The following is a 27,114-nucleotide window of genomic DNA, read 5'->3' on the forward strand; positions in this document are numbered from 1 at the left end:
TCATTTAATCCGATATTATTTTCTTAGCATTAAGTGGCGGTTCAACAACATATGACCACTTTGCTAGTTGTAATGGGTTTTCCTTTGCACCTTTTTGATTCTGGTCTTGACGATTCCTATCTGTGCTGGATATGCAAGCAAGTTCTCGACAATCCTCTTGCCGTTCCGTGCGGACATGTTTTTTGTTCCTCTTGCGTGGAGCCTTGGGTTACCAAATCCAACTCATGTCCTTGTGATTGTGACGGTAAAGTTGCCATCTCCGATCTCAACCAAGTACAGCCTCTAGACACACTCATAGGAAAACTGACCAGCAAGTGCTCAAACCATGACAAGGGTTGTCAGTTTTCCGGACAACTGCGTGACGCTAAATTGCACTTGAAAGTTTGTCCTTTCGCAACTCCAATCACTGAACCGGTATCAATTGGCCAAAGTTCAGTATCTTGTGCTTCTGAGCAAACTATGGACGATATTGAAACTATAGACAGTTTGAAAAAGCGTGCAAAAGAACTTAAGGAAGAGATCCAATCCCTTAAAAGCCAACTTGAAGAACAAAACAGCGCCAAAGTTTATAGTTCAGGGAATACCAAGTACGCAGAGGATATGGTGAAAGAAGATTCAATACATCTAAGCAAAGAGGAATATAACATTTTGCAAGTAAGTAAATCGCATGGATTGGTGGTTTATTAGCTATATTGCATGGTTATGTAAAATATTCGGAGTTTTTTTCAAAATGGTTACGAATAGGAATGCCATGGTGACATTCAAAAGTTACATAAAGTTATCAATTTTTTTGCGAATTTTATTTTTCGTTTGTGTGGGGATCGCGTATAGTGGTGTAGTGTACTGGATCCTTGCGGGAATGATTTATGGTCACCGTGCAGGTCCCGAAACCGCGTTGCACGTATGTGGGGGTATATAAAACTTATCACGCACATCTCAAACTGTCCCCTGAAGCGACGGGCCTGCCACTCTCCATGCACCTCGCTACACTCTTTCTTCCCTTGATTACCGAGTCAAAGGTTATTTCGCACAAATCGGGTTGTCAGAAAAATCGCCCTTCCCATGAAGCTCGGGTGCATTTTTGCGATCTTTATCTGATTGCAACATGCTCATTAGAGCCAGTCGATTTTATCCAAGTCCACGGACAGTTAAAGACCGTTGGCCGACGCCGCGTTTATTGACTTGCGCAATCTTCGGCCATTGGCGTGTGGCCATCGACTTCAAAGTGATTTGCGTTTGTTCGTGATCAGCAGCTAGATAACGCAATCGACCTCATTTGGAGCAATTCTGTACAGCGCCGCACGGCCAACAAACAACGTTAAAAAGGCATCCAGTGTGCTATCACATCTACTTGCTAACCCGTTGCTGACTTTTGCACAAGGCGCCAGCATTACCAGCAGTTCAGGATTCGTCTTGCCACCGGCTTATTTTCGCAACTGCGCAAATTAATCCTTCAAGCGGGTTTAGCGTCCTGATAAGCCAATGAAAATATTTCAAGTCACATAGTTATCGTTTGGAGTTGATCCTGGAGGCGCTGGTCAATCCGCCGATCCGGAAACTTGGTCGGATCCTAAACTGGCTTAACCCAATTTGTCGCAACGCTCGCACTGCGGGGTTTTATGACACCACATGACAATCGCCTTTGACCCTGTATTGTATTTTGCTCCACCGTCACGTGATGTATGATCAGCACGCGCCAGCGCTTAACAGTTATGCCTTTCAAAGTCAAAATGTCAAGCATTTACAACATGTGAAAAGTGTAACTCTCTCATGAAGGACGTAAATTTAACGTATGTCCTTTATAACAATAAACTGATGAAAAACCAAAATGGTTTGTTGTGGAGTAAGCATAAAGTTGTATTGTGTTTTGGAATACAGACGCTAATGCTTCGCACAAAACCTTAAGCAAATTTAACGCCGACCGCAAATTGGAATCGCTGACAAGTTTACAACTCATGGCGTCAGAGGGCTTTTTACTGTAAAATGGTGCAAATTATATGTATTTTACGTAAACAGTGCTTGACGTTTCGCCTGGCACCGGAAATATCAAAACTCCCGAAATCACAACAGTTTTTCACAGTTTGAATAGTTCATTGAACTTGGTCTCATTTGCCTTCGGTAGACACTGGGCGCATAGTAAAAGCTTGCGTTGACGCGTGCAAGACGGTACGACGCCCAGTTTGACAACTCAAAAGCGTGATTGACGGCCCACTGGATCTTCTGCACAAATATCGTGCCTTGTGTGCGAAAGCGAACTTCTTCTCTGCCGCGTGTTGGTGTTGTTTGCCCTGAAAACATATTGTCCCGTGCGGGCGGGCCTTACAACTTGCGGTTGGTGTATTTAAGGTGCGATAATCCATCTTATCAGACCTCAATCGCCTTGCCTGGTGATTTACCAATAAAATATTGAATCAGCATAGAATTTCGACACCTGGAGATTTTTTTGTGGTTCGTTTATGTTCGTAAGTTTGACATTTGCAGCAACAACTTTCAGCCTTCGTGTTGTGGTTAGTATAGTCGAAGTGCAGGCTTTAGAGGGAGGCCACACGCAGTTTGAAAAACAAACCATCGTGATCTGTCTAGATTTGTTTTGAAAACGTCAGAAATTTCCACTTGAGCTCCTGTGTGCAATGATCTTTGCCCTCGAGATCGTTGACACCAAGGATAGATGGCCTGTCTCGTTAACTGTAGCAACTTGGCTGTCTATTTTGTGTTGAACAGGAGCGGATTTCGAAGGTTTTTGTTGCTAAGCCGAAAGCAGGTCCTGTGGGTTTGGTTAAATACACGTTCGGAAGGTCAAGTGGCGTGTTTGGAATGCTTGAGGATTTCGAATTTAAGAAAAAACAAAGTTGCTTTAAACACCAATTTACAAAAGGCAGCACATTCCGAAATTGCGTACTCCTGCTATTGGAAACCTAAACGCCTCTTACAGGCATTCGTAGGATTTCACTCATCCATCACATCAGGACAAGCGGCTCACTATTGGGTTTAGTATCAATATCGGGTTTAGCATAAACAACGGGCAAGCGCCAATTGAACAGAGTAAGACAGCTGCCTTGGCAATCTCCGGCCCACAACTATGCAAGGGATGGAGAAGCGGCTCTGGGTTTTGTTTGTGGTCGCAACTCGGAGCCGTGTACTTACTTTAAATCCGCGCAGGTGTTTTGGAAATACTGATGTAATGCATGCCTGAACCCAGGGCACTAGCGATATTGCATTTGTAGCTGACATAGCGTCGCATTTTCGTCACCTTGACCACCTGTGCCAACAGCCTTAATATTGTTGTGTAATTTAACCAGTTTGAAGCGTCCCGTCGAAGCGCTTTAGGTTGGCATTATTTCAGAAAAAAATGACCTTGAGGGGTGGCCTCCTGTAATTTCTTCTTCCGGTACATTGCTCAATGAACCAGATGTCGTCATGAAATGGCAATGATGTTTTTTATTACATGCAATTATGTTGTAAAGTCGGGGGCGTGTCGCTTGTAGTTCCTCGCCATTTAAAAACCGCGCACCGTGGTTCTTGGGCGTCGCCTCGTCTTGCTAGTAAGTTTGCCTATGTTTTCTACCAGGCATCTGACGTTCCCACGCACACTCCATTTCGCTATAGCGAGAATTTGAAATCAGCCTAGATGTGTTGAAATTCGCTTGCGTCAAGATCATTAGTGAAGAAACGTTGACACAGCGTATTTTCCCATGGGTGCGACGTTGTTACTGCCCGTTGGGATCGCCCACACGGAGAAATTTAACTTAGTTTCGCACGCAGAGGGCAGGTGGAATGCCCGACATTTATGCTCATTTCCATTAGTCACCGTTAAATGACTTTGTCAAATAATAAATCCATGCGACAACAAAGCATGGGGCCGCTACTGTGCTGTGCTACCAGCCCTGACCCTTGTGTAACTAATTATTGACGTGCGGCGCCGATATTTGACCCTTGTTTTTTATCAATCGCCACACATGCGCGATGTTATCATCAAAAGCGGCTTCGGGGCGTGACGATTTTATTGCGGCGACGACCTGTTCGTCTGACGTCTGCCGGGGACGCTTGTACGAAGCGATAAAACAATTCCCGCTGCCAAACGCTTCTGAGATATACCCCGTCGAAGATGTTTCTGTTTTCAACGCGCGGAAGGGTCGAAACTCAAACCCTCAACTGTTGTTTCAATGAGGCTTGGTGCTGCCGAGCCAAGTGGTTAAGGGAGATTTGCTTGAGTACAGAGAATCTTGAACGATAATCTCAGTTCAAGCTTCGGCGGCCTGCTGACGGCGGGGTAAATATAATGAAGGTGCGATGTTATCTGCACACCTCTTCACTTTGTTTGTTTTGAACATCGACACGCTCAAGTGTAAAAATAGTTGCGTGCCGAGAAGCCTTATGCAACGAGTCAGAGTAGAGTGAAATAGCGATTAAAAATGTAGCACGATATTCCCTTTACACGTCGTCCCGAGTTCAATACGTGTTTATGGCCACCAAACTTCCAATTTAAATGTCTGTATGGACCCAGCGTCCTTTCGCAGTTGCGGAAATACGTTCCAATAATCATGTTTGCGAGATTTATTTGCTCGGTACGATTCGAATAGTTTGCGCAGTCTCGCGTTCACCATTCACAATCGCCAGTTTGCGCTTCGAATATGCGACAATAATCGCATCGGCAATCGTATTAGTATGTGTTTACCCCGAGTTTCCGACGCTGCTCCGTTTCACCCTCACCTTAAGTCAATATTTTGAGAAAATACTCGAGGAAAAATCGAAGGACGTTCAACTTTTCGCGCAAACTCATACGATTTACTCGCGTCGCTTAAATCTATCTCTCGGGTGTGCGGCCTCGTCGAGTGTTTATTCTCGCTATTATATCATCTGCGGATCGCTGAGGCTTAATTTACTGCCTATGTACACAAGCTGAATGGGCTGCTGTCTTGCGGGAACCAATTACGCAGAGCAACTAAAGTCATCGAGAAATTGTTTCGACGAGATTTATCGCCATTAGCCTTTCTGCAAGTACTTTTGTTTTGTTGCCGCAGGGTGATGCTAAAGAGCATTGTGTCGCCTGTCCAGTAACAGGACAGAACCGAGGTGGACTTGTGCGTGCGAAGGCCCATGGCTCGCGTGACACAGGCTAGTGGAATTGGGATGGAATTACGCTCAGTAATACAACTGTTTGATCAATGCTCGTATATATGTCATTGGCGTACGCCGTCGCATTTCCCTTGTTTTGATTATTGCGCGTCGAATTGACTCGGGTACCAGTCGTTATTTTGTGCCCATTGTCCGTCGTGCTGGTTGTGCCTACAAGAGGCGCCACATTCGAGAGCCGCGGAGGATCGCGGACAAGATTTACCGCGGCCTGACAGGAATTCCCTGTGGGTTGCCTGCCGTCGCGTATTTCATGTATTATTGGCCTTACAGTTTATTTACCAGGATATATATAAATGCACAGAGGTGTATTAGGCGAGATCGCGCAAATGGTCGTGTGTTTACAAGCGGCGACGCGATGGTGGGACCCTCACGACAACAGTCTGCTAAACAGTCGGTCGCCAGAGGCATCGGCAATCGCCACCCAACGCGCAGTGTTTGCTTTGGTCGTCGCATTGCATTAATAGCCTGTTGGGATGCATCCCTTGCATATTTCTACGTTTAAAGCAACAAAGCTCAGCAAATCGTAAATTCCGCAACATTGCGGGTTTGGGAAACCGTCTGCGAAACGCTGCGCTGTTTTGTTTGCTTTATATTTCCAATTGCGTCATTCCCGCATTGCTCGTATCATCATTAAAAACTTTCCGTTAAAACTGTTGCGGCAATAGACGGGTTGAAAATACCATATTTGATGAATCCATAGCTGGTGTTTTCCCCACACGTGACCTTGCCTGGGTGCAAGCGCGACGTGTTTATTGAAGAGCGTTAAAACGGCGATCCAATCGGCATGTTACTTGTTGATCGACATAGTGATAAAAACATTACACCAGGCGTTTTCTCCTTCCTGAATATCAACTGCCAAGTTACCAATGAAGGCTACACGTACCTGTACAAACCATGCGTGGTGCCCGTAACGCGTAGGAACTGTATGCTCCCGGGCCTTTGATGTGTGAGGTAATATTTCACAATTACAGGCGAGCATGCAGAAAATTGGCCGCAGGTATCGTTGCAAGCAACAGCACCCACTTCGCCGCAGGTATTTTGATCCAATTTATAGATCACCTGACGAGGAACGCGCTGTTGACGGTTGTGCGGTCTCACAAAGAAATGTCCCCGCAGTTTTGTGAGAAAACGCCTTGTCTTGGGCACGAAGCGGATCCGGTGACCGCCATATTTGGTGCTGACCAAGATGGATCTCTTCCGCTTTGGTATCATCGAAAACGGCGTCTTTCGAAAGGGTGACGAGAAAACTCACGCCACACCTGTGAGCGGTGTGGGGGTTTAGTTTTCCAACCTTTGTCGTGTGTAGTATCGGTTCCAGGTTGTCGCTAACATTTTTTGTATATCCGGCTGAGGGCTGCGCGTACATCGGTTCACGACCCGATTGATGCACGATCGTAAAATCGGTGTTGTTTGAAATCGACGTGGTGAGTGTTTCGCGCACGACTTCCGATAACCACCATCAAAGTCGATCGACAAAAACAATTGCGCAGTTAGAATTGTTTGCCTGTTTGCTGAACCTGGATCACCGCGCTTTACTACTGCCTAGTTGTTTGACCAACGAGCCGCGAATTGCCGATTCCGATTGAAGCTCGACAATGTTACCGCAATGGTCTCGTATGGTATTCCGTGCACACTTTTGTCGCGACAGTGGGCAGTCGCGCCAGGTGCAATAACTATCAAGATATTCTTATGATCACGATGCTGTTATTGTTGTTGTTGACAAAGCAAATGGGATCTTCGTGTTTTATATCTCATCGTAAACGCGATCGCTTTAATCGCATGCGTCAGCGTACAGGTGCTGCCCTGTCAAGCTCAGCACTTTTCAATCAACTCCGTATTTCCACAACTCAATCCGTGCGTTTTCAACTTTCGTAGATAATTATCTTTGCTTTGAAAGTGCATAAACGAGGCTTCGTTAGTTGCCAATCTTCGTTGACGGGAGAAAAATATAGCTGTTCTCAGGTGTGATAGCATCTTGTCGGCAATCTGTTCAAGCGCTCGTGCTTTGTCCGTCGGTAAGCAAAATACTATTTTAGCCCGTGGAAGGCAGAAAACATGCCTCCCCAAAGGTGCAACATCGCCGCGTGCTATCGTGATCCGCGCCCGAAGTGCCATGTTATAATGTTTTTGCGATAAGAGACACGAGTTTGTGGGGATCGCCGTTCATCGATGTTTGTTTTGATTTTCGAGCGGTGCCGTTTTATTTGACTTGCCAAGGTCTGAGGGATTTTTCTTTCTGCATCCAAGCATTCAGCGCGACGTTCAACAAGACACGTTTATTTTTTGTCAACAGCCGCCGGGATTTTCTTATCACTCGTCACCGAAGGAAAAAGCCTGGGCACGAGGCCGAACGTGTAAATTTAATTTGATTTTATCGCCCAGGCCGCGAGTTCGTGCATATTTGGCGAATGTGGATTTTCGACAAAACCTAAACGCATTTTAAGTGCTCCATTAATAATAAATATTAGTGTTTCGGTGGCGGTAGACAGAGCCTCAAGGTAATTAACAAGTTTACTGTAAGCGGGAAAGTTTCCTTTAAATAGATTTCCATTATGATCCACCTTAGTTAAGCGTTACAAGGGTAGGCTACAGCAATAAATGTTAGCTTATATCATTTGTAGTACGGTCCACCTAAGTTATAGACTCAACAAGGGCAGATTTTCCATGAACTTTCCATTTGCATTGAAATTGCGCAACAATACGCGTGTTTACTTGACTGCCAATAGTTTAGGCGAATTTCGAAACAATTACTTATATGCATGTCGGGATTAGGTTTAACGTAGTGAGCGATGATCCCCGTTTAACAGGTCAACTGACTCACCCACCTGCGTCGCAATACGGTAATCCCACCGACGTTAAAGTTCCCGAAGTGATTATGTAGATGCCCAATTTGGCAGTGTTGCTGTTTGGATTAATGTTAAAAGAGCTGGGCGGGCGATGAAAGCCTTCGGGCCGCGTAAGTTCAGATCGCGTCGTGTTTAGCAACAGCGACCGACAACGCGTGCGGCCGCCTTAATCACTACATTGTCAGTGATTGATGAGTTCCCGGCTACACAACATATAAGTTGCCTAACGCACACGATGATGCTCCTGATCATTGGTAAACCGCGCCAACAGACGACTCTGATCTGTACATTTTACCGTCGATCGAGAGTTTGTCTAAAAAATCCTATGCGGGAGTCTGTCTGTCTTGCGTGTAGCTTTGTTCCTTTACCGTGTAGAAACTCGTAGGAAACGACACCAGGAGCTTGTATTTTTTACCTAAGCCTACCTGCTTGTGTTCACATGCGGCTTGGCTGATTGGCAGTCGGCTATTGAAGTGTGGTGACGTTTCGTCAGCGACGCCTGCAGCCCGACGCCACATCAATTCCCACTTTCCCAATGGCGTCTCGACGAAACCGCTATGTGGTATTTTCCTTTGCCAGAGCCTACTGTTAAAGTGGTATTTTTGTCGCATTTTGCGTGTCCGCTGGGGCGACAAATGTGGGAGTGCTGCAAGTTGTTGATTGAGTAATTGTTTCTTTGGAACGCATATTTTGCGATCCTTTCTGAAAGGATTCCTCACTTGTATTCCAGTCCAAGGCCACTCAGCAGCGGTTTTCACCCAAAACGCAATTCCAAACATAAAAAAAACTTTGCCATGAACGATCTCTGTGTAATGTTTGCTTGTAATGGTTTTCATTACAAATAACGTGATATTGAATCTTTAAAGTTGCTGTTGGTGGCGATTTGCCGTGGTGACCTTTCCCGTCACAACCGAAGATTTACGCGTTGATTGCACAACACAGTTAGCGACCCGAATTTCTTGTCGACTTAACGCTAAGTCGTTGTGCCCCTTGTACTACAAGCAATTAAATGCGACTCCCTCGTAACCTTTACGACAGTGCAGGTGGTTGATTGATCGGATCAGCGCTGCAACCGAGTCACCTATACAAGAGTTTGTTTGGTCGTTCTTGCCGCAAACCCCAATGCTGATTGCCGCGCCAACGAGAGCACGCTTAAACGTTATTCTAGTTCGACAAAATGTTTGTTGAAAGGGAGTATTTGCCACCTGTGCTGCTCGCGTAAATCAACATGCGGGTCAACTCAAGGCAACGAGATATACGAGACTCAAATATCGCATTGAATAAGTTTATGAGGCTTTGTCAGCAAACGGATTGTATGTCGTGTTTACATATATTTGCACGGATGTCAAAGCTGGGATAAATCTAAAGGGAGTTCCTATATACAACACCTATTAGCTTTTCCGTAAAAGACGTTTACACAAAAAGATCTTCGTTCCGGTCCTGTAAAATGGTTTTGCTGGCAGCTCCTCCATTGCGTTGTCAAGTTTACATCCGCCACGATCCTCTCTCATGTTGTTTGCCCCGCACAAATACCTTCCACAAAGCTTATTAGAGCTTGGCGCATTATCCTTCCCGACGGCACGTCATAATGCCGAAGATCGAATCCATTGTCGACACCGCGAATGTTGTTTTTTCGGCGTAATACAGGCTTGCTCCAACCTCGCTTAGGCGGCAATCAGTTTATGCGCTTGCGGTCTATGGATCGGGCAATTGCTTCAGCGATAAGAATGTCCGCAATTGTTCGTCCGAGCCATTGCCGTTGCTGATACTACAAGCACTTGACAAACGATTTGTACTCGGGACTGGGCGTGCTGTATACGTAACCCAACAGTCTGACTGTCACTGAAAGCCAGCTGACGCCAACACTATATTGTGCCCGGATTTAGAGGAGAAGTACAATGTGCGAATGATTTACATAACAATTTTTTGACGTACATCGCCCACGAGTGAAATCACCTGGAGTTGTGACGATGTAGACCTAAACGGATCGTTTAAAGATAACAAAAATCTCATGTAAATTTAAAGTGTGTTAAGCACAGGTTTTCTCAATTTGGCGTTGCTATTTTTGTGAGTCAGTCAAAAACGGGATGCACATGTTGTGTCATATGCATTGTATGGAAACGAAACCACTTGTATTTCGAGGACTTATTTAAGACCGAATTAAATATAGTAAAGTCACTGTGTGGGTTAACTATCACTGTTGGGAAATAGCTGACCTTTTCGGTTGACCCTCAATGGGCTTAATTAAGAGCAATTACGAAATAATTGCGCCAGTCTTACACGGGCTGATGAAGGAAGTCGCATCGTGAGAATCGAAGGAGTTGGATGATCGAACATGTACTTTAGCCTTGTCCAATTACCGGTATCCAAGCGTACTTTGCGTTTTGGTGAGAAGACCAGGGGCAATTACAAATCGGCGGCTATTTTTAGTGGGATGTGGGTCAGGAATTGGCAAGCGTCTTCGCAGGAAGCCTGATACAGTTTTGCATTCCAGTCGCGCCATTCGTTGGTAATTAGGCCTGGCGCAAATTTTTCTATAGACGATTGAAGACTGACGGCTCGACGATCGGGCCACCTCGTCGTCATGGCAACGTTGCTCATTCATCGCGTCGTTCGGGCAGGGCCGGTGTGAAAAACAAATAGAAGTTCCATCGTTACATACGCAGTTGACGCGATACAAAGCGAGGTCGCCGTTTGAGTTTCTGCTTGACTGTTTCTTTGCCGTGCGATAATCTGACGGCGTCTGGTGAGTCCACGTTCACTTCACCGACTCTTCTTTCAGCTTTCGATCGTAGTTTACGCTGCCTGAATTGGTGACGGGCCGACGAATATAGCAGCCCGGAAACGATAAAAAATGCCACCGACGATATATTGAATGGACTGAATAAACCAGACAGCAAGGAGGGTGGCCTCCTGGACACGCTGAAACAACAACATGGCGACGTGTGTGGACACAGCGAGTACCCTACGACAATTGAACACGGGTTTGTCGCATTAAAACTGGTGTTTGACAACAACAGGGTGATTCATTTGATAACGCACATTGAGCGAAACGGCAAAGGATCTGGAGTTGTATAAATTGTGACTTCCAATAAACCGTGTAAGCGGCAAATTCTCCTGACATTCCGGCGCCAGTTGAATTCGGTTCTTAGTCCCACGCTCGCCGTTCGCATTCGGCTCTGCTAGGCAAAACACATTTTGGCAGATTAGCATTGTATTAAAGTTGGTGCGCAGTACTGAGGAAATGCGAACATTTTGGCGTTGAACGATCAACACGCGTGCATCAGAGCGAGAGCCGGGTTCGCCATTTGAAAGGCGGCCTGGTATTTTCTTCACTCATTGCAGGCGATCCATGAAGCGAGAGTTGCTAGCCTGTTTACCGTCTGTCTGTGCACTGCCATAAGCGAGTCACAACATTGGGGCTTGGTGACTGCTATCCATGCTTCATCGCTAATCCCAAGTGCGTGGTTGGCTGAATGCTTGGAGATCGAGCAAAGTAGCAAAGTTCTTTCGCGACCGTCGAGGGTTTCGAATTTCGATGAGTAATCCTCACCAAATCGCTTCTTAGTCGGTCCCACTGCGGAATATGCGATTTGCGACGCGTAGTAGCGTAAACACATTCCATTGCGTTGTGACGTAGGACCTTTGCGCTACCAAACATTCAACAATTTCATCACCCCAATCGTTCAAACACGTTTGACATGCCACGTGCCACGTCGAACACTCAAGTACAAAGCTGAACCAACAAGGAATTCGAAAGTTCAAACCAACAAAGTGTCTTGGTTTGAGATCGGCGGTCTCCGTTAATAAATTAGCGTCGCAATTTTTCACAAACTTCGTCGTTTTCTTGAAACCTTTCCAAATAGTAGAAACGCCGCCGTGCAAACACGTTTCTGTGATTTATTGGTCCATCTGGTGACGTAAGAGGTACGTCACGCCCAGGCGCGAGCAAACGAAGTCGTACCTCCCGCGAAGTCATCACTCTACACAAGCTTATAAGAGTTTGTGTTTACCGCTTCCAACCGAAGCCTAAGAACAGTGTATCGGTTTGTTATCGTGTGTTCGAGTAACAAACCGGCGTTTTCTCCGCTGCTGCTGCGAACATTTGTGAGTCACACAGCAAACACCATAAAGTATCATTTCGAGGGAAAAACACCGCGCAGCGTATTATGCGTGCCGCACAGCGAAAACTTCAAGCTGCACCTTTCTTGAACAGCACGGAACCCCAGGCACTTCCCAAAACCGGTAATTGCCCTTGTTGCAATTAGTAGCACCTGTCATGGCTTATTCCATATCGCACAGCGCGTCGAGGCGATTTGCGGCGGGTTGGTGCGTCCGTATCGCCTGCCAAGGTGAGAATTACAGCTCCCGGGCGGCATGTAATCACACGTGTGCGGTGCTGCCACATCTTGCTGGGCGGATCTCCATTAACAAACGCTGCATTGCGGCAGCTTGACGTCGCAAATCTGCTTTGATTACAAACCACACAAAGTAATTGCCGACCGCTTCTATGACGCTAAAGCTCTTACAACATGTCAAAATTCGAAGTTGTGGTGTTGTTCGATGAACTGTGGTATGGCTAGACAATTGACCAAAGTGTCTGCTGCGTTTGATCGCGCTCAATTTCTCAAGGCTTTCATACAGAGATGACAATTTTCGGCCTAATCCAGCTCTTCACGCGTCAAACGTATAGTTGGAGTTCCATTCACAAGTTTTCTGGTGCTTCCAAGAACGCTAATAAACCTGGCATAATTATCATGTCAAAAGTGTCATTGAATATCTCAAATTTTCAATAATTATTAACTTAATCCAATAGACCGTCTGCTTATTGGCATGTATAATTGGGTAGGCGCTAAACTGCGGTCTCCCTTATGTGGTATATCATTGGTGCGAGTTAGAAATTATGGCGGATGTGTTGCAACCTCTGTTTCATCGGACACGCGCGTTCAATTATCACGCGCAGTCTGCCGGCTCCGGGACGTTGTGTAGCTACAGCCAAGCGTCTGCATAGCGGATTGCGCGCTAATTGGTCCGTAATTGTTGCCTTCCTGCCACTGACAATGGCCGATCATGTCTTATGAGAAGTGGTTATTCTTTTCCTCGACGCCCAATCATCGTGGGAACGATTTTAATGAAGTCTTGCTGCAATGCTTAATTCCAAGTGACCCAGCTTCCATCGCAACCAATCAGGCATTTCCACTTCGGATTAATAATATCGTCTGGCGTGTATTTCATAACGTAAAAGAAATGTACGAGGAACTACATTCTCGACCTTACGCTTCAAACGCAACCATTGTAACCGTCTGTATTCGAGATCAATTAGGCGCAAAACTCAATGCTTTGACCTTATACAAGGCTTCGTAGTTGGTATGAAAGGCATGCGTTTACTTCTCGTTCCGGTAGAACGTTCAGTGTGTATCGGCTTCGATTTGGCTCTTGTGGAAACTATACGCTTATCAGCAAGAGTTGTGGAATTGGCATGCCTTTAATATTGAGTGATATGAGGATTTGGTATGGTTCTGGTAATTGTGGCGACTTACTTGCGGTATTCACTTAGCTTCGTGTACACAAACTTGTAATTAACCGGCCTGGTACGTCAGTGTTTAACATTTCGATCGATGTTTAGTGGCTAATTCGGAAACGGTTTGCTTAAACGCAAACGATAATTGCTGTTGTAAGTAACAAGCATCATCTTTGTCCAACGTCAGCTAATTGGCTATGTGTTGTTTCTGTCAGTTGAGAAGCTATCATTATGGTTTTTGTCAGCACAAAGGCAACATTGCGTTTAAGAAGTTGCCTGCATTTTGTTTTGTTGAAGTGAATTCAGAGTATAAGAAACCAGCAGCGAATGAAATGTACTTTTCGGCGTTTAGTTAGAAAGAAACAGGTTATTGTATAGTGACCTCAGCTTAACAAACAAAATTATGTGGGGACACGTGACCCTTGTGGGTGTGAATGACCCTGCTGGCAGTACTTCGGACTGGGTGGGTCCTCGCCAATTTACCACATAAACATGGTACTTGACATCCATGTCGACCTGGTATTTGATAGCACTTGAATGTTTGCTTGACCTGAGTAGAGTTTTTTGCCGGTGGCGTACTATGGACCTTAAGGGCTGCGATGGTTGGTGGTTAGTCCAACAGCCGCGCCTTGCGTGATGTGTCATCCCGTTTCAACATCGGCCGCTCCCTCTCGCAAAGTTTGCTTAACTAATCGCTGCAGAAACCTCTCGCTGTTACAATATTGATAGTCGCTTTCGTTTCCAAACAAACAGTGAGGCCTGTCAGTTGTTGCGAGTGTCAAACGAAAATTATGGCATCAGAAACAAAACAGTTTCCAATAGCGTCTAGTCGTGGTTTCTTCGTCTCCTGGGAGAATTTTTGTCGGGAAGCTGCAACAGCCGACGTAATCGAATCAAGATTCATTAACACAGACGAGGTTTTCTCTTGCAATAGGTCAAAGGCGTCGCGGGTATCAGTTAGCTCAAGTTACAACCCTATCTGGCTTTCCTGTAGGCTTCTGCTTGTTTCCTGCGATTATGTGCATGGCCCGATAACTTTGCTGACACCACAAACACGAACAAGTTTCCATTAGCCGCGACCCGCCGGTGGTCCTACTCTGGCGGTTTGCTTAATTTAGGCCCGTGACGACGAACTTTCAGAACATTATCTTGTATTATAGGCTGCTGGCATTTTCTAATGTGTACCTTGACTACATTGAACTTGGGTTAAATGAACAAAAATCGATTACAGAACAAATGCAACGAGTTTGAATGGGTCATGCACCTGGGCGTGTGTAGAGTATACGTTGTAATTAGAAACATAAAACACTGCTACGGACTTACACACAATACCTTAATCGGAAACCGAAATGCCAGAACGTGTAATACTTATAACTAAGATGCTCTTAACTTAAGCGACATTTAATGTAAAAATTTGTACAAAATTTTGTTGTAGTCATCACTACGTTGACAGTATTAACTCTGTGTCCAACATTGCATTTTCTGACTTAAGTATTCACGAAAGAGTATAGATTTTAGCAAAACAATATTTACCCGTTTTGATGCACAAAACGATGTCAGTTTGAGCATTCGACTTGTACATGCTACATCGTTGACACCTGCCCGTGTTGGGGCAACGAACGCAAGACGACGTGCGAAAACGCTACAAATAAACAAACCCGTGATACCTCCCGCATCCCATATGTTTTACCAAAGGTGGATCGGAGGTCCTACACTCACCACCCGCTGTTGGTGCAAATATACCGCGCAGGGCATGAGCAGGACACAGGTCATCACGCATCGATGAAATGGTCGCAGGCCTTGATCCGTGGAACTGCGCAAAGCAGCGGTCGCTCACCTTTGTTTACGTTTAAGCTAATGGAAAGATGGCAGATAAGTTCAATGGCCGTACATCCCCAGAGCAGAGGCCCTGGCTGTTTACTGGTTAGACTGACCATTGCCACTAATCCCTTTCCCTTGTGTGCCGGGTACTCCTGTCAGTTCGTTTGTTGACACAGGGCTTGATATATAAGCGCCGGGATCACCTAAATCGCACCACAGTTGAGAATGGGTTGTACCAAAGCCAGTCAACGGCAGCGAATATTCAAAATTTGTTTTGGAATACACTTAGGTATTCGCCTAAATGTGTTTTGTGTACGATTTATACCTAAGGCTGTATGTAGAATTCCTCAATTGAGACTTCGAAGTTACAGTACGAAAGACTTAATTATTTCTTTATTTAAACATTGACACACCTTATCAGCATTTAGTTTTGGTTAAACCGTAGACAAGTTGTATTCAATGTAAAGTAGCAGATGTTAACACCTTATTGGATTTAAAATTGCGTTATCAGTAAAGGATGTGGAGCCTTCCTGGTTGTCGCTGTCCGCGATACCGGTTCAAGCCGTCTTGCTTTGCGCCTTTGTTTCGGCGCAAGGCCTTTTTCACCAGTCGACTCGCGGTCAATAGTTCATCGAACGAGGACGCAGTTTTGTGCCATCGCCGCCGCCAGTCGTGAGCCAGCGCTGCTAGCAATCGGACCGTCGGTGGTCTGCCAGTGACCCGCATTAGAAATTTGTTCGCACGTCCAGAGTGGTATGACGCGGCGCCGATAACAGTTATCAACTATTGACAGTAGAACCAGTCGCCCTGTTAGTATTCAGCACACAGAGTAAAATTTTAGCAGCCCGGTAAGGCGTTTGTGGTATCGGATAAGGCTGCCTAATTGCCGGGAAATCTACCCGACTTTTCCGGCAAAGTATATTTCGCAGAAAAAGGCCTGTTTGATTTAAACCAATCGAATACCCGCAAACGAGTTGTGGTAGAGATTTTTGCATTCATGGGGGCCAGTAGTTAGCTTTGTAACATACAGGGCGAGGCTTGCCGCAACCCAGACCATCTTGCCCCGGCAGCTGAGGGTAACATGCAATTAGTAGCGATGCTCGGGACAAATTATTTCGTTCACAACTGGTTGGAGTCACGCGAGCACCCGTAACAAGTTCTTCCGCACAGGCTTGGTTTGATTCGCGTACGCCATGACACTTAATTGCGGTAATGACTACCGTGTCTTCCCCCAACTGTTACGATCACAGGCAAAGTAGACGAGTCGACCAGCGCAGGTGGACCATTGTCGACGGTGTGTAGCATTAGTTGTTCACCAGTGGAGTTGTGGCTAGCGGACAAGAGCAGTCTTTAAACGTCTTTGTTGCTTTACAGTTGATATATGTATTTGTATAAATATTGGTCTAAAAGTTTATAACTGCTGCGACTGGTCGCAAAGGAAATAACATTTGAAGACTTTTGTTTCAACGGATCATGCCAGTTACTTTTGTGGATTTTATGTAAGCAGTCGAATTCGAGATATTTCAAGATTCACAACGAGTGGTAAAGTGGAAATCAGCCAGGGAATATGAATTTCAAAATTCTCACCGTAAGTAGCTCGTGTGGTCCCAACTTATAACATTCCGAAAGACTTTTGGTTTTGATCGTGACAGTATGCGCCGGTGCCTCGGATCTGGAACCCAGCAGCGTTTCTGTCTATGATGTCACGCCTTGTTTTGCAGCACGTGCTGACACGCTGAATCGCCGTAATCGTTCCATATTTTAGAACAATGCCTCCCAAATCAGATGTGACCCCTCCCAAACAAAGGCACGTCTTGGCGAGCTGCATTGTGCCGGATCAAAGCACTTTCCGTTTGTTTCGTAATTAGTTGCGGTGCCAAAGCTGAATCGGGCGGGTCCCGTAGTGTTTAGTCATCGTGGATGCGATTTCTCTAGTAAAGTGCGCCCCCATCACCACTCTTATCGCGACCGGCAATCGGGGGCGTGCACTCGTGACGTCACGTAAGGGAATACGTAAACAATGACGCAAACCGAGAAGGTTGAAGAAAGTGTAAATAAAATGCGGGGCAGCTTGGAGTGGCGATCGCGACCGGGGTTAAAAGTTCGAGCTCCTGCGATCGGCGCTTCATCGATCTTTCTTGCGTTTTTGTGTATTCGCTTCACTGACTGATTCTCATGCTTATCAAAAAGCAATTATCGTCGAAAACAATTGCTGAGGGGTGACCCGCAAAGGCAAGATTGAGCCAGAGTTGCAACAATTTACCCCACCACTTATAAAGCGTATTTTTAAACCGGATCACTCTACTGATAGGCGTAGATCAACATACACACGGTATTGTAGTGTGGGGCAATTGTGCGAACTTGTATGGTTCCTCACAGATGTTTTGGCCCTCGGCCCGATTCAAGACATAGTTTTCCGCCGAACCGCCATTGTTGCAACCTGGCGCAGTGTTGTTCTTAGCGCGTCGCGTCCGTGCCTAATTCGGTCGGTCGCATTAAGGGATCTGGGTTAATGCTGCCAATAGGTTTTGCTGCGGCCAAACGGGGAGAAACGAGAGCGCGGCATCTGTCTATCCGGGTGTGTATTTCGCAAAGAGAGATTCATCAGAAACAAGCCTTGTATTGTGTATTCGCGTCTTGTCATTGGCCCCGGCTACCAACCCTGAGATATTTGTTCAGGGCTTGTCGATTAAATCCGCTTCCAGGTCTTTCCCTTAATATCCCCGTATGTAATGAATGTTCTTACCCGCTCCCCGTTGTCAAGTCATGCGTCGTATGTTCATTCGAGACCTTCGATTTGACATGGAGTTCCGATGTCGCGTCTGAGATACCCCGGTGTTGTATTTGGCTGCCTGAGGCTGAGGGAACCGCGTGCCCTTCACCTCTTGTTTGTTGACTGTTGCCTCAGGGCCGCATTGGAGCATGGTAGCTCCAGCATGAGTTTTACTGCCGCCTCGCTTCGTTGTCATTTACCATGACCGTAATGACTCGTCATCGCCGAACCAGCAACAAAAATAAATATTTAATCATCTTTTGGCACTTTCGCGCTTCTTGGCATCGCCAGACAGGAGTTGGACATTGCTGCAATTGCGATTCCTGCGAAGTGAGTGGGCACTTGACAAAAAGCTTGATTCTATCTTGCGGCGCTGAAGGCGAACGGTTGCCAGTAGGAATGCTTACTTTACGCGTTGTCGCTTTCGCAGCCAAATTGACACTTACCGCCTAACTAGCTGTCGAGCCCCCAAGTCGAGTGGCCATCACGAGAAGCGGGATAGCGGGGCTTCGTGCTGGATATTTGGAATGAGCGTCATAAACTACTTAAACCTTGTGCGAAAGTCCTTGACGGCGCCTCTTCCCCGAGCGGCAAAGGAGCTGGTTTTGCGGTGTGTGTGATGCGCAATATTGACGACCCATGTCGAGCCGTCGGGTTCCCATGGACGCTGGGGCACAAGTATACATTGGCCGTGAGAAGACGCGTTTAGCGTTACATATCCGCAGCAAGATTGCAACCGTGGCGCTTAAGTTGCAGAAAGAAACAAGGCGACCCTTTTGACAGGCGATATATTTTGACATTGCAACCCGCAACTGAAGACCGTACTTTCAAACTTTCCCCTAAACGCACGAAATGGGTTTAGCTGGCAGTAAATGTTCCATGGTCTCTTTTCATGCGGTGTTAAGGGTTAACTGTCAAGGAGTTACCCGTGTCGAAGGCCAGGCCGTCGTTTTGGTGTCAGGTTACTGTTCATAAGTGCGTTATCTGGGCACACCAAGCGGAAGGGGGTGTTGTGAGCGGTCGGCGTTTGCCAACTGACTTGTCAATCGAACGTCTATCAACGGGTTCGAGGTTTCGTGCAAAACTCAAGACCTAAAAATGTGTCTGGATATCATCAAGGCCTCAAATTCCAATCAGTTTGGTTATTTCCGCTTGCTGTACATAGATCTTACACTTATGCAAATAGAACGTCTTTGTCTGACCGGGGTTCGAATGTTTATTCAAAACCTATCCGGCATTTGCAAGCTGGAAAAACAGCGCCCCGAAATCACGTGTGGTCGACCCCTTTGTGTGCCAAAAATGACAGCAAATCGTCAATCGGCTTTATTTAATCGGATTGCTGCATTGTGTTGCGTTCACGCCGCAATTGGCTTACTTGACCACGGACAGAAACGTGATGGGCCTTGTATCCATTTCTGCGCGCGCTCTTAGCCAATTACCAGGTCATCGACTCATCTGTGACTTGATGCCAGATGTGGAATTACGGCGCTCGCTCGCGCGAAACCGATCATTTTGTGCCGCGCGTTGTAGAGATTATAGCCAAACGCCGCTTGTACCCCTTAACCCCGCACCAAGATCGCAATTAAATGAGGAAAAACAGACTGCTTATTAATCCATCGACTAATGTCGAGCCGTATCTCTTTAAGTTTAAGGAGACCAAGTGATCAATGCATTACCGCATCTGTCTGCATATAGAACAGAAGTGCACGACAGGGACCATATCGCGCGGTAATAAATTTAAACCAATATTTGTGAGACGCATAATGTACGTTGGCATGTTCGCTTTATGAATCTTTAATTCGCAATATACGGGGCATCTGTCCTTGCATCTCGACGACATGACACCATGGTCGTAAAGTCCATGTGCGCGGTGACAAGACACGACAGTAATGGACGCCATAAGTGCCGCTCTTCCTTGTAGTTAACCGCGTTTTACGAGACGACACTTTCGCGGTCGATTATTCGCCACACATCAAGTGCCTGCTCGACGATAAATCGACGCTTTTTCTCGTTCGCTTGCCAACTATGACGCACCTCGGGGGAGACTCGCTTTCCATGACCTCCAGTTCGCACCCACTGCACCGATTGCCATTGGGATTATAGCCGTTTATCAATGTGCCATGACGCATCTATTGGCCGACTTTATTGGAACTTATCCCAAACGATCCATCCAAGCTGTCGGAGTAAGTGGTCAGCGTCCTTGTGGTTTATCCCAAGGTCCAATAAAGCATTGCTTTCTGAACAACCATGATGGGGCGACAGGTTTTACCATTTATGGTGAAATGAGTGTCGTGGTTGTGGACCAAATTATGTCAAGTTAATTGGCACGAAACATAAAGGGCGTGTTCGCGTAAATTTTATCGCTACTGCGTGTAATACCCGGTGTGTTAACTTTCACAAAATCGCTACCCACACCGAACTGCTGGATGAAACGCTTTCGAGATTTTGATTACCAGCTGCTACGACTAATTTCCCCGCGGTAATCACAGGTGCCAGTGCGGACGAGTCGAGGTCAGCCCAAGTTCTTTACTTTGCCACGGCACTTACTTCACTGACGATCCAATAAACTATTCTGAAAGGCGGCAATCAGGAGCGATTATCAATCACCGAACGATTAAACTTGCCGCTGCGCAATTCCATAGCATGTCCAGTTATCATCAAATTGCCACCCTGGGTCCTTAGCTTAGCTGAAAAGTGACACGCGCCGATTTATGGATTTCCGACTTCGACGAATGTTATTCTGCTTATACGAACTATAGGGCGTTGCCATTGTTGCGGGCGCACTGTTCTTTGTTCATTGTATACGTTTCATCCCTGAGCAAGGTTCGCCAAAGCGGCGATGGTTTCCTATCACAAATCCCTTGCGCGACACTTTGAAAGTCACGTGGTATCACATAAGGTGCCATGGGGGTTGGTTGCGACCTTAAACGGAACGCAGAGATTCAGGAATGTCGCATGTCTCTAAATTCGATGCAAAACCACATGCTTCGGGTTTTGTGGTGATTTGTTGACAGAAAAAAGCTTTCTCCTACGAGCGTGGCGTGTACGGTCATGGCATGTGGGCGCCGGTGTAATTACAGGAAGCTGTAGATTCCTATCATTCCCTTCCCGTAAAATTAGCGCGCTAGAAACTCGAGTTTCCGCGACAATCGCAAGTAATCGCCGACTTAAGGCTGTTCTGTTAAACCCATAACCTCACATTGACCGCTGGGTGTTTTTAATTGCCTCACGAGTTAAGTGTTTGTTTTCTTTTGCCGTCTGCAGGTCAACGGCGAGGACCTCTCCACCGCGTCTCACGAAGCCGCTGCCGAGGCGTTTAAACGCGCAGCCGAGCCTATTACGGTGGTGCTGCGCCGCAACAACAGCAACGGCCACAGCAATGTCGGACCGTGCCATTCTCCGAAGACTGCGGCAACGAGCCAGAAGGATCGATTCAGTGCATCAACTCAGACGGCCCAGGACAACAACGGAATGTGTTTCTGTCAGTTCCTCATCGAAAATTGCAGAAAGATGCCCGACCGTTTGTCTTCGTTGATCATGAGGTGAGCACGCACGCACTTCGGCGCCTGACTCCTCTGCCATTGCACGGCCATTCATCAAAATAACTGATTGTCATGTTTTCTTTTGCGCTTCTCCAGTGAGCTGCTACGATACAAACTCACAGCCACCAATCCGCATCTTTGCAACGACGTGAGCGACAGCTTTGCACCAGGATCTCCGGCTAACGACGAAGTTTACTTGCCAGAAGAGGATGATGACGTGTTTGGGATTCACTACGAGGTTAGTAGAACGGGACAATACTTTAAAGCCGCGGCGCCACATGGAATTGGATCAATATAAAGCTGCGATTTGTCATTCCACTTGGGGATAAGGTTTAGCAGACCGGGCTTTGATTTAAGTTTGTTTACTGTGCGACCCCTTGCAGTGGCGTCTGGCAACCACCGCTGATGGGATTTATCAAATCTGCTTAGCTCGAATTTTTCTCATGCGCGTTGGTATACAAGTTTGGTTTGCTGTAGAAAACGGCAAAGGGTAACATGAATCAGTGCGGGCGCCAGATACATACCTATAAGCTTGGCCGCTTTGATGCCGCCCAACACATGTGTTGCGTTGAGTATTTGGTTACGTCAATTTGTCTCTTGGGACCCGGACGCCTGCGCCGGTCTCTACGTAAAGTGATACCTGTCCTTATCATCGATAACGATTCGCCTCTTTTATGCAGCTTTCTGTAATTGAGAAAAGGTCACTGATATTACATATTGCCTAGCCCCCGCCTACTCGGTTATTTTGTTACGCGCCGTGCTTTCAGCGTTGCGCCGATACGACGGAAGAATGGTAACGGCGAGCACCTATAGCCTTTTGTCGAGAGCTCACAACGACCTTGCGAACATTACCAAATCGACGCGACAATCGGTGTGTTTTCTTACATCAAAACACACACGGGTATCGAAACCCCACTCGTCTGTAGATATGCGCTCCAGCATACCTGTCTGTCTTCAGGGCATTCAACAACCTCTGCCCTGCGCCCTCCGCGTCGCCTGTCGTGTTTTCACAGACCCCTCGAAAAAACAGTCGTGAGCTAAACGGGGGGTGGCAAGTGCAGAACAGGCAGACGGACATTTGCCAATAAAGCAAGTTTGCGCTTTTGTTTCGAACAGTGCGGGTGGGACAATTTGAAATGGTGACGGACAGACGCCGCAGGTACATAAATACAGCCCCTTATCAGCTTGTTGTGGCATAAAATCACCTCCTTGCCGCTTTCAAATCTCAACTAATCGGAAGCTTGCTTGGTGGTCGTCCGTTCGTTTAAATCGTGTTAGATCATTCATTGGAAAGGAGTGGAACGCTTTTTGTTAAGCCTTAGTTTAGAGTTGGACGTTTTCCTGTTGCACCTTTTTGTTGGTCCGCCCGTTTAAAACAGACTGATGTGGTGCAACACAGACACAATATCACTGCGAATGTTGACAGAGTGGCGATAGGTCATCTTTCTTGTTCTCAAATGGTTCAAGTATCTACAGCTGCGCTGGGGCATTTAAAATAGGCAATCATAGGGATGATCGCTAAAAATAACAATCAACAGGGATTTGTTTGTTCCTATTTAAAAGTCCCGGATGGGTGAACTTTTACAGGGTCCGTACCGCACGTTTCCGCGTGATTCCGTCGCTTTGAAGGTGCTGTTGCGGGCTCGAGCAGTACCACACGGGGACCACCTAATAAGCCGCGCCGTGGGTGATTCGTCTTTCGTCTGTTAAGCAAAGAAACAATCGACGAAAGACCAAACGCAATCCTAGCAAGTGAAAGCATTCAAAGGCAACGCGCCGTCCCAACGCACAAACCTCGAGCAAAAATAAAGTCACGTATAGCAGCGTTGCTCATCGACCGGTGTCTTCCAGGAGCAGCGCGGGGCTGTTCAGGAAGCTAATACAGCTTCAGCACCGTATCACTGTTTACAGTTAACCGGTGACAAGTCGGGTGCAAGGCTCCCATTGATCTCTTAGCGCACTGAGAACCGCAAAGCCCTCGGAATTGATTGTTTTGCTTGCGGGGAGATGCCTCTAGACACGACAGTAGGCAAAACTATATCAACACAACCCGGGTTTCGGGAAAAGTGCGTCATTTCGTTGTCATCATTCCTTGTATTGCTAATTTAGGCGCACCTGGTCGACCCTAAGAAGCGTGATAATCTCCTTAACACTGCGCTTTTACTTTGCAGGAGGTGACGCTGAAAAGGCCTTCAAGTCAGGACAAGCTCGGCATCATGCTCTGTGACCACGTAGATCGACTCAGCGGCGCGACTCAAGTTATCGTAAACGAGGTAAGCAATCCATCGTAAACTATACCGAAGCCTGTTATCAGTGTGTGTTGAACTTGTAAAGGTGCGCAATATTGTTTGTAACGTAATTCATGCGGTCGCAAAACGCGATACACATAATGCAAGCCATCGTGCGTCATAAACACCGTCACTGGATTTCGCAAACCGCACCAAAATCGGAAGTCAAGCTGCGCTGCTGACGTCAAAATTTACGAGGTTGAGAGCTTTCAGATTTCTCTATTCTTCGCTGGGGTTAATAGCGTGTGACTGAAGAAACGTCGCACCACCTGCCGCTTGTCGCCGAAGCCACTAACTAGCCTAATTACATCACTTACCAACTCGTATACACGTTTTAATTTAGACCTGCTGTACCCACATCAGGTTTCGGCCCGCAAAGTACAAGGTACCAGGCAACTGAAATAGCACACCATTTAAAGCCGACTTTGATGTGATAGTCGATGTTGATTCTCCACAAACTGCCCTTTGACTATTTCCGTGCGCACGAGTTACTGGAAATGACCCAATTTTACGGAAGTCAAGGATCTACTTCGGTTCAGCAACTATATTTTCCGGCAAATTGAGTTTTCACCACCGCGCTTTAACGTCGTTGCAAATAATGACACGGTTCACTCGAGCAATGGCAAATTGACTTCTGTATAACGATGTGAATAAGAAAACGGATCACCGCAAACAGACCGGAAATTTATTCATAGCCCGATGTCATGGTGCAAGAAGCGAACATACTAGAAAACATACGGGTTGCGATACCAAGAATATCGTGGACGTGTTTGAAACAGCAATTCGGTGTTTATATTTGGCATTGTGTTTTTGTTAAACACAGCGCCTACCTTTGTTGGCATGAAGTCGAGCGCGCAGACTTGGTTCTGTTGTTGGGCAATGAACAAATGGGTGCCTTCTTTCAACACAACGATCAGTAGCGATGATGTAATTTCTCAAAAGCTGGCACAGTACTTATCCCCACAGGTTTACCTTGAGAGGTTAAGCCTACTCGCCTCTTTGAATTGCACTTCGTTCTAGTGCAAGATTTAATTACGAAACGGAGGCGTTTATCTGCACTTATATTGAAACTGGACAGATGAGGCCCCATTAGACTTGTTTGGCAATAAACACACGCTCGTGGTTTCCATTGCACAAAAGCCTGTCCAGCAAAGTGTTAGTCATATCTTAGAAGCAGTTAGGCGATCTTTCCGCGCTATTTGCCACACACTAAAGCTCATTCGAAGCTCCGTTGCTCAATAGAAGTTTTATTAGTATCTTCAAAGCGCAACTAAATGTAAACAACGCCATGTTTTTCCATCTCATTGTTCACGGCTGGCTTGAATGATGGAGGCTGAAAGCGATGAGAATCGGTGATATATATACCACATGCGCACCGAGCGTGAAATAGCGGATGAATCACCCTCATTTGGAAAGATCGTCATAAATCCAAAAATTGCTGGGTGCCTAAAACAAGGGGTCTTCACCGCATTCCGTTGTTAAAATCAATCTACAAAACAGCGATTTTGTGCGCTTATCTTTTGTTATAACATCCCATAGCGAGTGTTTACTAAATAATATCTACGAATTTCACTGCTATTGGAAGAAAATGACCTTACGCCTGACGGAACACTGAGAAGGCGGATTTTATTACAGGCAAATTATGGTCGTTATGAAAGCAAGATTCAAATTGCGGTGTGACACATTTACGTCAACTGCTGTGCGCCTTCAATTATGGATTAGGGCCGAAGTGGCTTGCGTTTACAAACGGTCCTCTTCCGGGGTGGCACAGTTCGCTTTGCATTCGCTCGAACCCCTTTCAAAACGCGCCAAGACCACCATTACCGGGGGCAAGGCGTGTGGCGGATATCAGCAAATTGGGGTAAAGCGCGCATAGTATTTGGCACTGTGCGCTTGCCACAATGGAATCACGCGCCACAGGTCAACCTCGGTGCCAATGCCGTGACGGTCGCGTGCGGAAAGGTCGTCGTTTCCACGCTTTCTTTCGCCCCCAGCTGACGACCCATGTAATTTGCTGCTGCAACAAACAATATTCCCCACTGTTGGTGCGGGGACCGAGTTGGAACAGTTACGTAATTTGTTGTTCCGCCGACAAAGTAAGCTTTTGTCCTCGCTACGTCACTTGGGTATGTGGCGCTGGAATCCGATTTATGTCAACAATCGCGCGGCGACTGATTGACAAACCCTCAACATTCTGACCATGCCAGAAGACGCGACGAGAATAGTTTGGGACGCGAAACTCGCCCAGTGACAATCGTTTTCGCTCATGGGAACCCAGCAGGCAGCTTAGTGGTACACAAAGCGCTCAGACCTGTGCGAACCCGGACGCATCTGCGATCGGTGTGTCCCTTTAACCAACCAGCTAACGATTTGAGTATCCAATGTCGCTCGGCGCGTTAGCATAAACACATTTGAGTTCCTTCGCCGTAACAAGACCCCAAGCCTGGAGTGCTTGCGGTTTGCTCACTGACGTACTTACATCCGATGTAGCAAGCCGCCAAACGTCAATCTGTTCTTGCATGCAGTGTCTGCTGATAGCGGCTGACTTCACACAGCCCAGGAACCTAATTACACCTGACCGGTTTAACCGCTTGTGGTGATGATCGCACTGATAATCGCGCAAAGTGTTTCATAGCCAGGCCGCCAAACCCGAGATGTATCGTTGTGTTTAGCGACAACACTACATACAAGCATGAACTTAACTACGAGCTATTGGTGCGAAAAGTAACCCAATTTGTTTGTTTTTTCCAGGTGGCGCCGGAATCAATCGCGGCAAGGAGCCAAAGCATCTTCGAAGGGGACCAAATCGTTAAGGTGAGACACACTACTTCTATTGTTTTCTTAAGTACTGAATTTATTAATATTCGTCCAACTTGATGAATTTGTGCGTATGTGTGTGTTGCATGAAGGGTCATGTGCATAATGCCCACCCTCGTTCTCACGCGACATAACCTCGCCGATTTGCATCACTTTCCAACCTAATCCGATTGTTCATTTGATTGCTTTCCCATGGCCGCTGCAAATCCGCTCGGGGTTTGCGCCCATGATCCGTAAAACGGTTGAGAGTAATTTGCGCACAGCAAAGCGCCGGGTACTACAACAAATCATTATGGATTGCCCCTCCCTCGATCAACGCTGTTCAGAATATCGACCAAAACGGCCTGACAACGTAATCTTCGACCCCTAG

At 46.5% G+C, this 27,114-nt stretch overlaps 1 protein-coding gene across 2 annotated transcripts in view; it reads left to right on the forward strand.

Moving 5' to 3' along the window:
- Window positions 1-27,114, forward strand: part of LOC145225339 (E3 ubiquitin-protein ligase PDZRN3-like) — a 33,654-nt gene continuing 6,540 nt past the window's right edge. The window contains exons 1-5 of one of the 2 annotated variants that reach the window (XM_080092027.1): window positions 1-654; window positions 21,362-21,639; window positions 21,736-21,877; window positions 23,811-23,912; window positions 26,679-26,741. In XM_080092027.1, the coding sequence (XP_079948153.1) occupies window positions 52-654; window positions 21,362-21,639; window positions 21,736-21,877; window positions 23,811-23,912; window positions 26,679-26,741 (1,188 nt within the window). In that variant the 5' untranslated portion in view covers window positions 1-51. Of the gene's footprint in view, window positions 655-16,028; window positions 16,913-21,361; window positions 21,640-21,735; window positions 21,878-23,810; window positions 23,913-26,678; window positions 26,742-27,114 lie in introns of those variants that run through there. The other variant, XM_080092028.1, reaches the window with a different exon arrangement.

Source organism: Phallusia mammillata, chromosome 4 (assembly GCF_965637545.1).
Source record: "Phallusia mammillata chromosome 4, kaPhaMamm4.hap1.1, whole genome shotgun sequence".
NCBI classification, from domain to species: Eukaryota; Metazoa; Chordata; class Ascidiacea; order Phlebobranchia; family Ascidiidae; genus Phallusia; species Phallusia mammillata.